Here is a 15,237-nt window from a genome sequence, read left to right as displayed (position 1 = left end):
CCTCATTCTTCCCTATCAAATATTTCAAAGCTGCATGATCAGAAAAGATAATTACTTTAGTTCCCAACAGGTAAGATCTAAATTTATATAAAGCAAACACAACAGCTAATAATTCTTTCTCGGTGGTTGTGTAATTGCTTTGGGCAGCATCCAAGGTTTTCGAAGCGTAGTAGATAACATGAGGCTCTTTCCCTATTTTTTGGCCAAGAACAGCTCCCACACTTCGATCACTTGCATCGCACATGATTTCAAACGGGAAGTTCCAATTCGGTGGTTGCACTATGGGGGTGGAGACCAATTTCTACTTCAGTACGTCAAATGCATCTTTACAAGTCTGGTCAAATTTGAATTCTTTATCCTTCTGTAATAGACTGAAAAGCGGTTGCGTGATCTTCAAGAAGTCTTTTATGAATCGTCTATAAAATCCTGTATGCCCAAGAAATGAACGAATTTCCCTCACAGATGTGGGATAAGGTAATGAGTTAATAATATCTGTTTTTGCTTTATCGACCTCAATACCTTCTGAGGAAACTATATAACCTAAAATTAATCCTTTGTCAACCATGAAATGGCATTTTTCATAATTTAAAACAAGATTAAATTCTAGGCATCTTTGTAATATCTTAGCAAGATTATCGAGACATTCATTAAAAGAGTTACCATACACTTTGAAGTCATCCATGAAGACTTCAATGATTTTCTCGACGTAATCGGAGAATATGCTTACCATGCATCTCTGGAAGGTGGCTGGAGCATTACAGAGTCCAAACGGCATCCGTCTATACGCAAATGTTTCAAAGGGGCACGTAAAAGTTATTTTGTCTTAATCCTCAGGCGCCACCGGAATTTGGAAAAATCCTGAATATCCATCGAGACAACAATAATGAGTCTTACCAGCTAATCGCTCGAGCATTTGATCGATGAAGGGAAGTGGGAAATGGTCCTTCCGGGTAGCTGCATTCAACTTTCTGTAATCGATGCAAACCCTCCATCCATTTTGTACTCGAGTAGGAACTAGCTCTCCTGATGAATTTTGCACCACTGTCACGCCAGTTTTCTTGGGCACGACATGAACTGGGCTAACCCAATCACTATCAGAGATCGGGTATATCATTCCAGCATCCAACATTTTCTGGATTTCCTTCTTTACTACCTCCGTCATGGGTGGATTAAGGCGCCTCTGAGCATCTCTTTTTGGTTTCGTGTTATCTTCGATGGAAATTCTGTGCATACACGTGGATGGACTTAGCCCTTTTATGTCGGCTATTGTCCAACCAATAGCTTCCTTATATTCCTTCAGAACTCGAACTAGACTTTCCTCCTCGTCTTTGGTTAGTCTGTTTGACACTATTACCGGTAAGGTGTCTTTCTCTCCCAAAAAGACATACTTGAGGTGGTCTGGTAACGCTTTAAGCTCCAAGGTTGGTGGCTACAAAATCGAAGGCAACATTTTAACTTGGGAAGGTAATAGTTCAAGATGGTTACCTCGACTCGTCGACGATGGTTGAGTCTCCAAGTGTTTGACAATTTCTCGCAACGGATCTTCTATAACAGCTAACTCTTCGAGACGACTCAATACATCCATGTCAATGCTTCTGTAAAGGACAGTTTCCAACTCATCAAAGTCATGATATTCAGAATAATTTTGACTTAAACAATCTATACTATCAATACTGGAAATATTTGATAACAAGTTAGGATGACCCATCGCTTCGTAGACATTGAATTTCACGATTTCGCTATCAAACTCCATTGTCAATGTTCCACTCTGAACATCAATTTTTGCGCTTGCGGTACTAAGGAATGGTCTCCCAAGCAAAATGTCAGACGAATTAGTTGAGTTATCTTCCTCCATATTAATAATGTAGAAATCTACAGGGAAAACTAATTCGTTAACTTTAACAAGGACGTCTTCAAGCAACCCTTTGGGATAGATGACTGACCTGTCCGCCAACTGGATTATCACTCCTGTCTTTTTCAAAGGACCTGCGTTAATCAACTTATATATAGGATAAGGCATAACATTAATGGAAGCCCCTAAATCACACATGGCTTTCTTCATGCCTACATTACCTATCTCACAGGAAATAGCGAACATACCTTGGTCCTTGTATTTGGGTGGAACTTTCTTTTGCAGTACTGTGGAGACATTTTCTCCTACATTTACTCTTTCGTTACCTATTAACCTCCTTTTGCTAGTGCACAATTCCTTGAGAAATTTCGCATAACGAGGGATTTGCTTGATAGCGTCGAGCAAAGGGATATTTACCTCCACCTTCCTGAACGTTTCGAAGATTTCTTTTTCCTCCTTTTCTTTCTTATCCTTCGCGAGTCTCCCTGGAAAAGGAGGTGGCATCATAACTGGTTTCTGAATTTCTGATTCCGGTCTGGCTTTTGGATCAGAGATCTGCTTTTCCCGTTCCTTGTCTTGCCCATGACGTTTGTCTGGAACTGTTTCCAGAATTTTTCCACTACGAAGAGTTATTGCACTTGCATTCTGTCGAGGATTCGGCTCCGTCTGGGAAGGTAATTTACCTTAAGATTCCAAATGATTTACCGCCATCGAGAGTTTACTAACTTGATTAGTTAACTCTTGTATTGATGCATCTGTCCTTTGTTGGTATTTTGCAGCGTCGACAACAAGTCTCTCCATAATTGCTTCTAGAGATGTGCTCGGCTTGGGTGGCAGTTGCGGTGGTTGCAAAGGTCTCGGTTGGTATGCCGGATTATATTGGGGGTTAGCTCCGTAACTCAAGTTGGGATGATCCTTCCACCCGGGATTGTAACTGTTGGAGAAAGGATCATAACGTCTTTGTGGAGGTCCCGGGAAACCACCGACAGCATTGACATGTGCCGTTGAATTTTCGTTAAGGATTGGGCACAAATCCGTCGGATGTTCAGATGTAGTACAAATCCCACACAGTTGGGTCTGATTCTTCTTTTCTGTAAGCATAGATTGGACAATATTAGTGAGCTTATCCAATTTATCTTCTAAGGATGAAACGTTTACCCCATTAACCCGTCTTGTGGGTTCTGAATTCGGCCGATACTATTGAGAATTTGCCGCCATGGTGGATATCAGTTCTCTTGCCCTTTGAGGAGTCATATTGACAAGCGCCCCTCCACTAGCAGCGTCAATCATCTTCATTTCCATAGGGAGCAAACCCTCGTAGAAATATTGAAGAAGTGATTGCTCGGTCAAACCGTGTTGAGGACAACTTGCACACAGTTTCTTGTATCGCTCCCAATAGTCGTAGAGCGATTCACTCTCCAATTGGCGGATTCCCACTATGTCTCTCCTTAGTTCAGCTGCTCGTGATGCTGGGAAGAACCTGTCAAGAAAAACACGAGATAAGTCATCCCATGTTGTAATTGAACCGGGGGGTAAGTAAAATAACCATTCTCTTGCTGTATCAACTAAAGAAAAAAAAAGGCCCGAAGTTTAATTTCATCTTCGGTTACTCCCTGTGGTTTCATGCTTGAGCAGACCATGTGGAATTCTCTCAAGTGGGTATGTGGATTATCATTCTTCAAGCCTCGGAAAGTGGGCAAAAGATGGATCAGGCCTGACTTCAACTCGAACGGGGTTTCTCCGGCTGGATAGTTGATGCATAACGGTGTTTGCTCATTAGAAGCAGCGACTAGCTGACGAATGGTTCGGTTCGCCATCCTTTCTGGTTCACCGAGATTGTCTTCCGCCTCTTTTGTTTCACAAAGTGGTTCGGTCTCAGGATCAACCACTTCAACTTGTTTTCCACGTTCAATTGCTGCTACACGCTTAAGAACTTTCGTTCTTTTCGTCGTGCTCGTGCTGATTTTTGATCTCTGGGTCGTATTCAAGATTTCCAAATGAAGATCTGGTCATGAAGATGATTTAAACAGTTGTGAGTGTTGCCAGTCCCCGGCAACGGCGCCAAAACTGATGGGTGTCGAATCCACCAATATAAACCTACACCTTAATTTGCAAATTATGTAGTATAGAGAGTAGGGTCGATCCCTCAGAGACTGGTTTACTGTAAATTGTTGCTCGCTTGACCAGATTTATGTCGGGGCAGCTGTCGTGCCCAAGACGTTCGGGGGGATAAAAATTTGAAAACCTGAAATTAATAGAAAAAATAACGTCAAAAGTAAAGGTTGAAAATAGAATAATTCAGAGACTGGTTTACTGTAAATTGTTGCTCGCTTGACCAGATTTATGTCGGGGCAGCTGTCGTGCCCAAGACGTTCGGGGGGATAAAAATTTGAAAACCTGAAATTAATAGAAAAAATAACGTCAAAAGTAAAGGTTGAAAATAGAATAATAAAAACCGTGAAATAAATATTAAGAAAAATTAATTAGAATGAGCTCAGCTTTAAACACGAATTTTCCTCGTCTTTGAACCGATCCTCGAAATTGGATGAACTCCTCTTTTCCAATAAGCTAGTTATAGCTACCAAGGACGCCTCGGACACCAACTCTTCCTTGTGTAAATTAGTTATGGAACGTCCAATAACTAACCCTTACCGATCGAACAACCACGAAACGTTCGTGATTTAGAACTCCGGCAGCTTTGCGTTCTAGAAGAGCCTAGCTCGAACCAATGCCCTCAACCGCGTGGGACATTTAAATCCGGTTACTACTTCCCTTGACGGAACCACACAACAGCCTCCACTTGGCACGCCAATTTGTTCACAGAAAACCGATTAGAAACGTTCTTTTTGGAATTCCAACTGTACGTCTAATCACACCAAATCAAACGACGTCTTTTTTGACTTAGTGTTGATCTGACTTTATGAGCTGACAAAATCATACTCTTAATCCGGAGAAGTAATAAGTACTGGAATTTTACGAGTTAAATGGCTCGGGTTCGTAACTCACGGGTTTTGACGAGGTTAATTTCGGCCTAAAGCTAAAAATGGGTTTAGTTGGCTAAGGTTTGGGACATGTTGGTATTTGATAAATAGGGTATATGGGTGAAAAGATGGGTGATGTGATTGAGTATGGAGGTTGGAATATATTAAAGTGGGGTGGTTGAAAAGGGAATTTGAAAAAGGAGTTGTAAATGATAAATAGTAACAAGCTGGAAGTTTTGGGAATTGAAAGTTAAAGAAACTAAAAACAATAAATAAATTTGTGAAAAGTTGAAAATAAAGGTGAAATGGATGATTGGCTACTGGAACTAATAAATTGAAGGAAAGCAAGCTAAGAAATAACAAAGGCTACGTGAGAAAGGAGAGAATTGAAAGACAAAAGCTAAAATATTTTTTTGATTGATGAAATGATGAACAATACAAGCTCTATTTATACTAGTTGATTTACTAAATTAGGAGCCAACTAGTCATAGGAAATTAAGGAAAAAATATCCCAAAATAAAATAAATCCCAAAATATTCTCCCACTAACTCAAAAATTTCAGCTAATTAATCTTGAAAAAATTCTTCTTTGGCCCTCCTTTTTCGCTTCTTTCTTCAATTCAGCCCAATTGTTTCCTTTTTCTTCTATTTAGCCCCAAATTACATTCATGCACAAAATTCAATAAATATGGCAAAATTAGTGGTGCATTCTCATAAATATACCAAATTAATTACATAAAATATGTAACTTTAGTATTTAATCATAATGGAAAAGATAATTTTGGCAAATTTGATGCAAAATGTGATGAAGGAATTTTTCTTGGTTATTCCTTAAATTCTAAATTTTATCGAGTCTTTAATTAAAGAAGTTTAATAGTTGAAAAGTCCATACATGTTATTTTTGATGATTTTAACTTCCTTCCTAGAATGGATTCTTTAATAAAAGATTATCAAATTTTCTTACTAAAAAAGGTTTTTGTAAAGGGAAGGTTGACATAACACTTTTTATCAAAAGAAAAGACAAATATTTATTAGTGGTACAAATTTATGTTGATGACATTATCTTTGGTGCTACTAATGATTTTCTTTGTGAAGAGTTTTTCAAATATAATGCAAGGTGAATTTGATATGAGCATGATGAGAGAAATAAAATTCTTTTTGGGACTCTAAATCAAGCAAATGAAGGATGACATCTTCATCAGTCAAGCTAAGTACACAAGGGAAATGCTCATGAAGTTTGGGATGGATAATCTCAAACCACAAACTACACCTATGTGCTCCTCTACAAAGATTGACAAAGATGAATAAGGTAAATATGTAGATATAAAATTATATAGGTCAATGATTGGTTCTTTGCTTTATATTTCCGCAAGTAGACCTGACATTATGTTTAGTGTTTGTTTGTGTGCTTAATATCAATCTTGTCCTAAGGAATCTCATTTACAAGCCGGTAAGAGAATTTTTAGGTACCTCAAAGACACTCCTAATTTAAGAAATTGGTATCTTAGAGAGTCATTCTTTAGCTTGCATGCTTTCTCGGATGCGGATTCTGGAGGTTGAAAATTGGGTAGGAAAAACACCTTTGGTACTTGTCAATCTTAGGCAACATGTTTATATCATGATTTTTAAAGAAACAAAATAGTGTTACATTGTCCACCACCAAAGCAAAATACATCTTTGTTAGTAGTTGTTGTGCTCAAGCTTTATGGATGAAACAACAACATATGGACTATGAAATTGGTGTAGATATCATTCCTATCAAGTGTGACAATACTAGTGCTATTTGTCTCACTAAAAATCTCATCTGACATTGTAGGACTAAACAAATTGAAATAAGACATCATTTCATTAGAGATCACGTCCAAAAAAGAGATATAGTTCTAGAATATGTAGACACTTTACATCAATTAGATGATATTTTTACAAAACCTTTAGACAAGGAAAGATTTTGGACACTTAGGAGAGAACTAAGTATTACTACCTTACCTTGATTTCGTGTTCAAATAAATTTTTGCACTTTGTTGTTTTCAAAATGTTTTACGAATTAATATTGATTGCAAAAGTATTTATGCATGATTTATATGGCTTCCATATGCAATTAGTTAGGGGGAGTTAATGGTTGCATGGTTAATCTATCTTGACCAATATTGTCTAGTATACAAATTTTTGAATGCCTTTGAATGTGCTCAATTAGACTTTATTTGATGTAAATTTTCAATTTTTGCATATTTTATGATAATCTATGATTCATATACATCATGTTTTTTATTCTATACAGTTAGGTGTATGAAATCATTAGAAATGGCCAAAATGTTTGCATCCTTTAAGTTATTTTTTTTCCTATTTTTATGCAATTGCACCTTAATGTTTATTTGGTATTTTATACCTTAAAGTTTATTTGGAAATGTTAGTTCACTTGTCTTTACTTTCAAATATCCATCTTTGGGTTAACCACTTTCTTTTCCTTCTAAGATTTATTTGTTGGTTTTTTTTATATAATAAAAAGGGGAGAAAGAAAGGTAAATTTAATTGGTATTTGGTTGACTAATTTTTAATGATTAATATTTTAATGTCAACACCTAAGTGACCAGTTTTTCACACTCAAGTCATTGTTTCAAAATTATAAAATCAAGTCTTTGATTCAAATTGAACTTTAACAATGGGGAGTAGCAAATTCAAAAATAAATTTACCAAACTGTTTTGTTATATCAAAAAAGGGGAAATTGTTAAACTAGCTTTATTTGATAAATTGTTTTGATATAACAAACAAAAATGTTTTTTTAATAAAATTTGTTTTTGAACAAAGAAATTATAAAGTTCAAAGCATAAAAGTCATTTCAAGAGTTCCAAACATCTTAGAAAATGTGTTGAACACTTAGAAAAAGTTATGGGAAAATTTCAAAAATGGTTTAAAATTTTTTAACTCAATTGAAACATTTTTAAATCGATTGAAAAATTGTTCCCTACAAAACGTATCAATACCTTTCATAAAGTATCAATACCCATACAATTTTCATTGATACCTTTTTTAAGTTCGATATCAATCTTGCTTATTGACTTGAAACAAAAATTGAACAATCACAATAAGGATCGATACCTTTTCAAAAAGTATCAATACCTATTCTATTTTTATCGATGCCATCTTTGATATTGATACTGTTTTTGCATTCTTACTTGATAATTTTTCAAACAATTACAAAAAGTATTGAGATACCTTTTACCAGGTATCAATAAAATGTCTTTTGTATCATTGTAAACTAACTTTAACGGTCATTGAATCAGGCATTAAATGCTAACATTATCTACTTGTAGAAAAAGTATCGATACCTTTTGTTGTAGGTGAATTTAATGATTTGATATTTTCATCCCCAACGGCTCTATTCAATTCCTTAACAACCACAACGGTTGGAAATCAATTAGAGGACATAAATACCAGTTTTTAAAGGCCCTACAACAAGAAGTGAGATTACAATAGATCAAGTGTTTCAAGATAAATCAAAAATCTATTACCAATCACTTTATGCTTTAATTCTTTATCTTCTTCTTGTAAACACTTGTGAGCATTCATTGTATTTTCTATCAGCTCAAGTGTTTTCCTTGTATTTGTGCTTGATTGGCAAACATCCTAATCTTGTGAGAATTATTTCTTTGTTTGCTTATTTATTTCTCTTTGAGAGGGTTTGTGTCTTAAGGTTTGGGTAGAAACCTTAAGGAAGTTCGTAAGGTTAAACCTTGTCCTCAAATGTTATCAAATTAGTGAATTTGGGAATATCATTAGATGTGAAAAGTTAAGTAGTTGAGTAGGCAATTGGGATTGAACCACTATAAATTGTTGCATTTATTGTTTCATGTTCTTTCATTGTTTCCATCATATTTTTTAAAAGGTCAATTCATCCCCTCTTGACTATGTCAGTTTGATTATTTGAGTTAACAAAAAGGTTTATCATTTCTCATACATGTGATATCTTAATTTTGTCTGTTGAAGTCTATCAAACTGTTGGAATTAAAGGCTAAAAGTAAGAGGGCGATGCTTGAGATGTGACTAACACTTCCTTAAAGATATTTTGTGGACAGTGTATCTTTCAGATTCAACTAGCACTTTTGTTTACCAAAGGAAACATGGAGCAAGAAGAACATATCAAAAATAGAAGGGATTTCAAGAGAGGAGAAATGCACATAGATTAAGGAGTTGGTAGTAATGTTATGAAGATCCTTACTGAGATGTAATAGGAAGGACCTCTTATTGGATCCTTATGGTACTCGATCTGACAATGACCCCTGTGAAGAATGAAAGCGAATATTTAATCAAACAAGCTTTTCCATGAACGAACTTCTCTTAACCAAAACGGTTGGCTCTGTGAGGTGATTAGGTATAACAGTCTCAAACAATTACAATTGTGGATTCTAGAATGATCACGACCCAACGTATTGGTTTTATATGTCGTGCAATATCACTATGAAAAGTGAACTACAAACAGAGAAAATGGTATATTTAAGTCAGAAGTGATGGTCCAATACAGAGGTCTCTAAACCAGAGGACATGCAAATATTATATATATAGTTTTAAAAAGGAAACCCAAGCTCGGCATTTTCAGCCGGTGCTTCACCATTCCTTTCTTGGGCATGACTATAAGGTTGCCAGCACAAAATAGTTTAGGTTCCACATTACCTATAATTATTTTTTTGACAACTTTTTATTGTGATTAATTTGACCATCTATTTCTCTCTCTCAATATTTTCAAGATTTCATGGTATCCTACGATTCCCTTTTATAACACATATTGTCACATGAATATGGATAACAAAGATTGAAATGGAAAGTCGTTCAGTTAACAAATGTTTCAACATTAGCATTACATAAGACTCAAAAGTATGTTTTTTTTAAACAACATTTTTTAAGTACAAGAAATTTCCCACCAAGAATATTCAGTCTAAAAGCACTCCCATCTTCTTCCCTAGCTATTCCTTGGAGTTCAAGTCCTTCCATTCGATCCCTGTAAAAATAAAAACCAAAATTAATACACCAAGAAAATGAAGGCAATTTGTATGTTCTTCTATTTCCTTTCTTCATTAATTTCACCGTTCCTTTTAAAATTTAGAATATTACAACGACAATAAGACGAGTTATAATCATATAAGCTTAGATGTATGGTGGTATAATTTACTCTCGATCCCTTTACCTTCTACACATTTGAAATTACTACTTCTACTTTTAATCTCAAGAATCTATTATTTGATTCAATAATTGAAGTTTAATGTGATATTTTTTAAATAAAAAAATTGTTGCTAACATGATTAATAAATGAAATACCGAATTTTGGGTTGGAAAATTGGATTCGGAATATAAGATTGCAAGGTTTTATGACACTATTTCAGATTACTAATTTACTACTTTAGAATAGTAAGGTTCAACATAATTAGATGGAATATGGCCAACACATGTTAACCCTTACACTATAAGGCAAAAACATGCTTGAATTACTGTATAAAAAAAACAAAAAAAAAGGGGAATTTTTTTGAAGAGAAAGAGAAGAAGGACCTGAGGAGATTAAACGTCCTTGACAACAAGGTCACCATTGATAAGCTCTCTGTAAGCAGCGACAGGCCAAATAAAGCCTCTAAAGATAAGACCGGTAGCCAAAGGCACGTCAATGATGATCTCCTTCATGGCAGGCTTCTTATCATCGCTAATAGCAATGAGGTAGCTCCTTCCAACCCACCCGATCCATCCAGCGATGTACAAGAACAAGAGACCAGGCGTGATGAACTCACCCCAGTGCCTCTGATCACCGCTCACTATCAAATGAGGCAACCCATCAGACCCACACAACAGCCCGTACTTCCCATAGTTGTCAAACCGTCTCTCGGTTTTCTCGATGGTTGCTTTGATAGCGAGAGCTGGAGCGCTGTCAGGGGCGTATAGCTTCAACGACGATTCCAGCTTCTTGATCTGCTGCTTCTCACGTTTGGCGAATTGCTTGGACTCTTTGCATGGTGTGAGGCCTGCAATATCAGCTACGGCAGGCTGCGGGGCTGAGAGAAGAATGGAAGAAAGAGCAAGAGCTGCTGAGAAGGCTTGGAGTGGTGAAGCTGATGATGGTGGCGATGAAGTCTTGTCGGTGGAGCATACCACCAATGATCGTGAAACTTTGGGGGTGAGTTGGGAGTTTATCTTTGGCTTCAAAAGGGATTTGGAGAGGTTAGTGGGGATTGTAAGAGACATTTTGGGAGTATAGTAGTTGTGGTGTGTGGTGATGAAGGAGGGGAGGAGGATTTGAAAGGGAAGGGGAAGGATGAGTTTTAGATTCGGGGGATGGAAGGACTAGTGGTGGAAGGAAAGATAAGATGAAGTGGAATATGAGATGTTAGAATGCTGAGTTGGATAGTTGTGATTGGGTTCATGGCTGTTTGGTTGTAAGTTTCAGATTCTCTCTGTATCCATATCTATATCTGATATATCGCTTAGATACCTACATAATCTATTATTCTATTTAAATAAAAAAAAACTATATTCTATATATAGCCATAGGCTTCCTTTGGTCAAATTTTTATTTTAATCTTATAAAACCTCTATATTATCATCCTAAATTACTCATATTAAAACTAACATTCTCCTACCCTACTATTTAAACACTTCTTGGAGAGATCATCTAAATTACTATTCCTAGATGGAATCCTGCTACTAATTGCGTTATACTACGCCCAACTTGCTAATATTTTAATAATTTTTACAAAACTCTACGGGAGCCCTGTGTTGATCAAGGGACTTCAAGCTTGTTAGCTGCCCATGACTTCCTAGATTTGCTTTGACCCATTCAAATAAATTGTATTGCTTTTGGCACAATCAATTTCTAGATCTGAAAACATGTAAAATGTCGTTTGTTTCGTATTAACACATTGGACAGATTTCTGTCTTAACCCTTTCTAGGTTTGTAAGCCGGAGTTGTTTATAAACTAGTCATAAGAAAAACCAAACTTGCAAAACCATTAAGGAAGTTCATCAATTGAAAAATTAAATGCTGTAAATACTGAATTTTATAAGTATTAAATTTATATTATAAAAATGTTTGATATATTAGTAAAAATTAATTCTTGAATATTATTATTTTGTTTGATAATAATAAATCTTGATTTTTGAAAATTTATTATTTTATAATTTTAATCTTATTAATATGATTTTATTTTGAGTTATTTTTATAAAAATTAAAGATAATAATTTGAATTTGTAATTTTTAATTTTTAATAAATTGATGAAATAATTTATTTCAAAAATAAGATTTTGAAAAATAAAATCTCATTAACATTTTCAATATTAAGTAATAAGTAACTAATTATCTTACTTATCATATTCAACATTTTTTTTTGTTGAAAACCTAAAGGTTAATATGATTATCAAACACAACTAAACAACTAAATGTCGAAATTTTTTAATGATTTATCAAATACACTCTAACAATCTATCAACAAAAAAACCCCTTAACTAATTACATTATATGTGGCCAAAGAAAAACTAATAATTATCTTATCTTATAATAATAGAGAATAAATTAGATCAAATAAAAGTATAAAAAATTAAATTATAAATTTAAGCCTAAGCCTAACACAATCATTTTATATATATAATAATTGAATGTATAATAAAGAATTAAATTTTTAACACAATAATTTACATTTTTATGAATTTATACATTAAATTTATTATTTGATATTAATTTATAGCGCATAGATATATGAGCTAAAGAATATTCACCGCTTAAATTTAATTTAGTTTTAACACAAATATTTTAGATATTTAAATTGGTTCATAACAATAATTTTTTTATATTTTCAAAATGAATATTCATTTATATATTTAAACTTATTGTTGATTTTTTTTGTTTTAAAAATAATTCAATAAATTATAATATTTTCAAAAAACGAGTTTTTTTTTAATTACAGAAAGAAAAAGCAAAAGCATCGTCACTTCTTTTCAACTATTTCTATAATTTTTATATTTTTATATATTTTTTAATCTTTTAAATATAAGATAGAAGTAATATGATTTGAAACTAATTAATAATAATACATGAAATATATATAATATTAAGACGAGGAAATTAGATTAAATTGTGAGTAAAATAAAATTTAAACACATCAAGTTAATATAAATAGCACAAGTTCAAATCCAACCACATGCAAATTTATTATTAATTAAAAAACTAAGATACCTTCGAATAAATATCAAAATTTTAGTTGTTAGCTCAATCGATCAACCGAAAAAGCCAAGAGGGGGTGAGTTAGACCTTTAAAACTTTTGTGAAAGCAAGAATAAGAAAATGATACAATGAACACAATAATTTTAAAGTGGTTCAGCCCCAATTACCAACTCTACTATCTTAGCTTTTCACTATTAAGAATTTTCTCAAATTCACTAATTTGATGAACCTTTGAGGACAGGACTTAACCTTAGAACTCCCTTAAGATTTCTACCTAAATCTTAAAACACAAACCCTCTCAAAAGAGCAAACAAATAAGCCAACAAAAAAACAATCTTCACAAGATTAGAATGTTTGCAAATGAAGCACACACCCAATAAAAACACCCGAGCTAAGAAAATACAATGAATGCTCACAAGTGTTTACAAGAAAAAGATGAAAAATTTAAGCACAAATGGTAATAAATTTCTTGATGTTTCTTGATAGCTCTTAATCTCTTGTAATCTCTCTTGTTGTTGTAGAAGCTTTGCAAGTTGGTATTTATAGCCTCTCATTGATTTCCACCCATTGGGGTTGTTGGGAAAATGAATTGAGTCGTTGGAGGTGTAAAAACCAGAGCATTAATAACTCCTACAACAAAAGGTACATTTGAAGGGGTATCGATACTTTGGGCATTTGACGCCTAAAATCAGTAACAGTTAAGCCTATAATATCGATATAATAGGAAATGTATCGATACAAGGATAAGGTATCGATACTCTGTTAAGTGTATCGATACTTTTGATTTTTGCTCAATTTTTTTGAACTTCGAAGCTCAAATTGGTACTGATACGAGGCAGGGGTACCGATACTTGGGTTAGGGTATCGATACCATAAAGAAGGTATTGATTCTTTGATCTCTGGGAGCAGTTTCACACTTGATAAAAATTTTTGAAAAAATTGTTTACCATTTTGAACAAGTTGAAAATATTTTCTAAATGTTTGAAAGATAAATTTAAAAGTTTCTCTTAGAAATATTTTGAAACAAATTGTCACTTGAAATTTATTAAGTTTTATTCAAAAATATTATATTTGTTGTATCAAAATATTTATCAAATAAAGTTTAGCTTAATAATAACGAAATGTATAATTTGAAACTAATTAATAATAATACATGAAATATATACAAGATTAAAATGAGGAAATTAGATTAAATTGTGAGTAAAATAAAATTTAAACACATCAAGTTAATATAAATAGCTTAAGTTCAAAAACAACCACATGCAAATTTTATATTTTATTTTTTAATTAAAAAATTAAGACACCCTTGAATAAATATAAAAAAATTTAACAAACATCTAAATAAATCATTATTATTTCATATTATTTATAAAACATGAGCCACAGCTAAGGCTGAGCAAAACTCGATTCGATTCGATTCGATTCGAAAAAATCGAAAAAAAAATTGAATTTCAAGTTAATTGTATTGAGTTATTCAAGTTATTCGATTTTTACAAGTGAACTCGAATTAATTCAAGTTCGAGTCGAATTTAATTTTACAATTCGAATAACTCGCATAATTCAGAAATTAGATTAGTGTAAATACCCTTTTGGTCCCTGTCAATTTTGAAATTGAGCAAATTGGTCTCACTCTCAACAAAAATTAAAAAAATTAATAATTTTTAAAAATTTAAAATATTTATAAATATTCCAAATTTTATACTTTTAAAATAAATTTTAATAAAATTATAAAAAATATATAAAGAAAGTTAAAATTTTAAAAAAAATTAAAATAATAATTTGGGGATCTGAATAAGTTAATTAATAATTCAAGTTTATCATACTAAATTTTTTTTTCTTATTTTGCTTTGAAAAAGCTTTCATATATATATGGTTTCAAATTTTTGTGCTCTAACATGGAATTAGTTATACTGTAACAATATTTTAATTTGACATGTTTACTTTTTTTATTTAACTCGAATAATTTCAGTCGATTCGATTCGTCTTGAATTTTATTTCACTCGACTCGATTCAAAAAAATTTTAAATCGAGTTAGGATGATAAAATAGGACTCATCAACTCGATCAATTTTTTCACTCAATTCTACTCAATTTGACCGAATGCTCACCCCTAGCAATGACTACTAACTATTGTTGCAACATCTTTGTACGTATGATTAAACACAACTCGTGAATGGGTTAACATACTAAAAAATCCTTGAATTTCTACAC

The 15,237-nt window shown here is 33.2% G+C and overlaps 1 protein-coding gene across 1 annotated transcript; it reads right to left on the bottom strand.

Annotated features, from left to right (window-relative positions):
* Nucleotides 1-9,640: 9,640 nt before the first annotated feature.
* On the bottom strand, nt 9,641-11,321 carry LOC107901911 (photosystem I reaction center subunit III, chloroplastic). The gene is made up of 2 exons (XM_016828087.2): nt 10,372-11,321; nt 9,641-9,826 (listed from the first exon to the last, which is right to left on the bottom strand). The coding sequence occupies exon 1, from the start codon at nt 11,053-11,055 to the stop codon at nt 10,381-10,383; it is 675 nt and encodes a 224-aa protein (XP_016683576.1). The 5' UTR covers nt 11,056-11,321; the 3' UTR covers nt 9,641-9,826; nt 10,372-10,380.
* Between the last annotated feature and the right edge of the window lie 3,916 nt (nt 11,322-15,237).

The sequence above is a fragment of the Gossypium hirsutum genome, chromosome D06 (genome assembly GCF_007990345.1).
Source record: "Gossypium hirsutum isolate 1008001.06 chromosome D06, Gossypium_hirsutum_v2.1, whole genome shotgun sequence".
In the NCBI taxonomy this organism is placed as follows: Eukaryota; Viridiplantae; Streptophyta; class Magnoliopsida; order Malvales; family Malvaceae; genus Gossypium; species Gossypium hirsutum.
The sequence above is the reverse complement of the archived record's forward strand: the minus strand, read 5'-3'. Positions and strand labels throughout refer to the sequence as shown.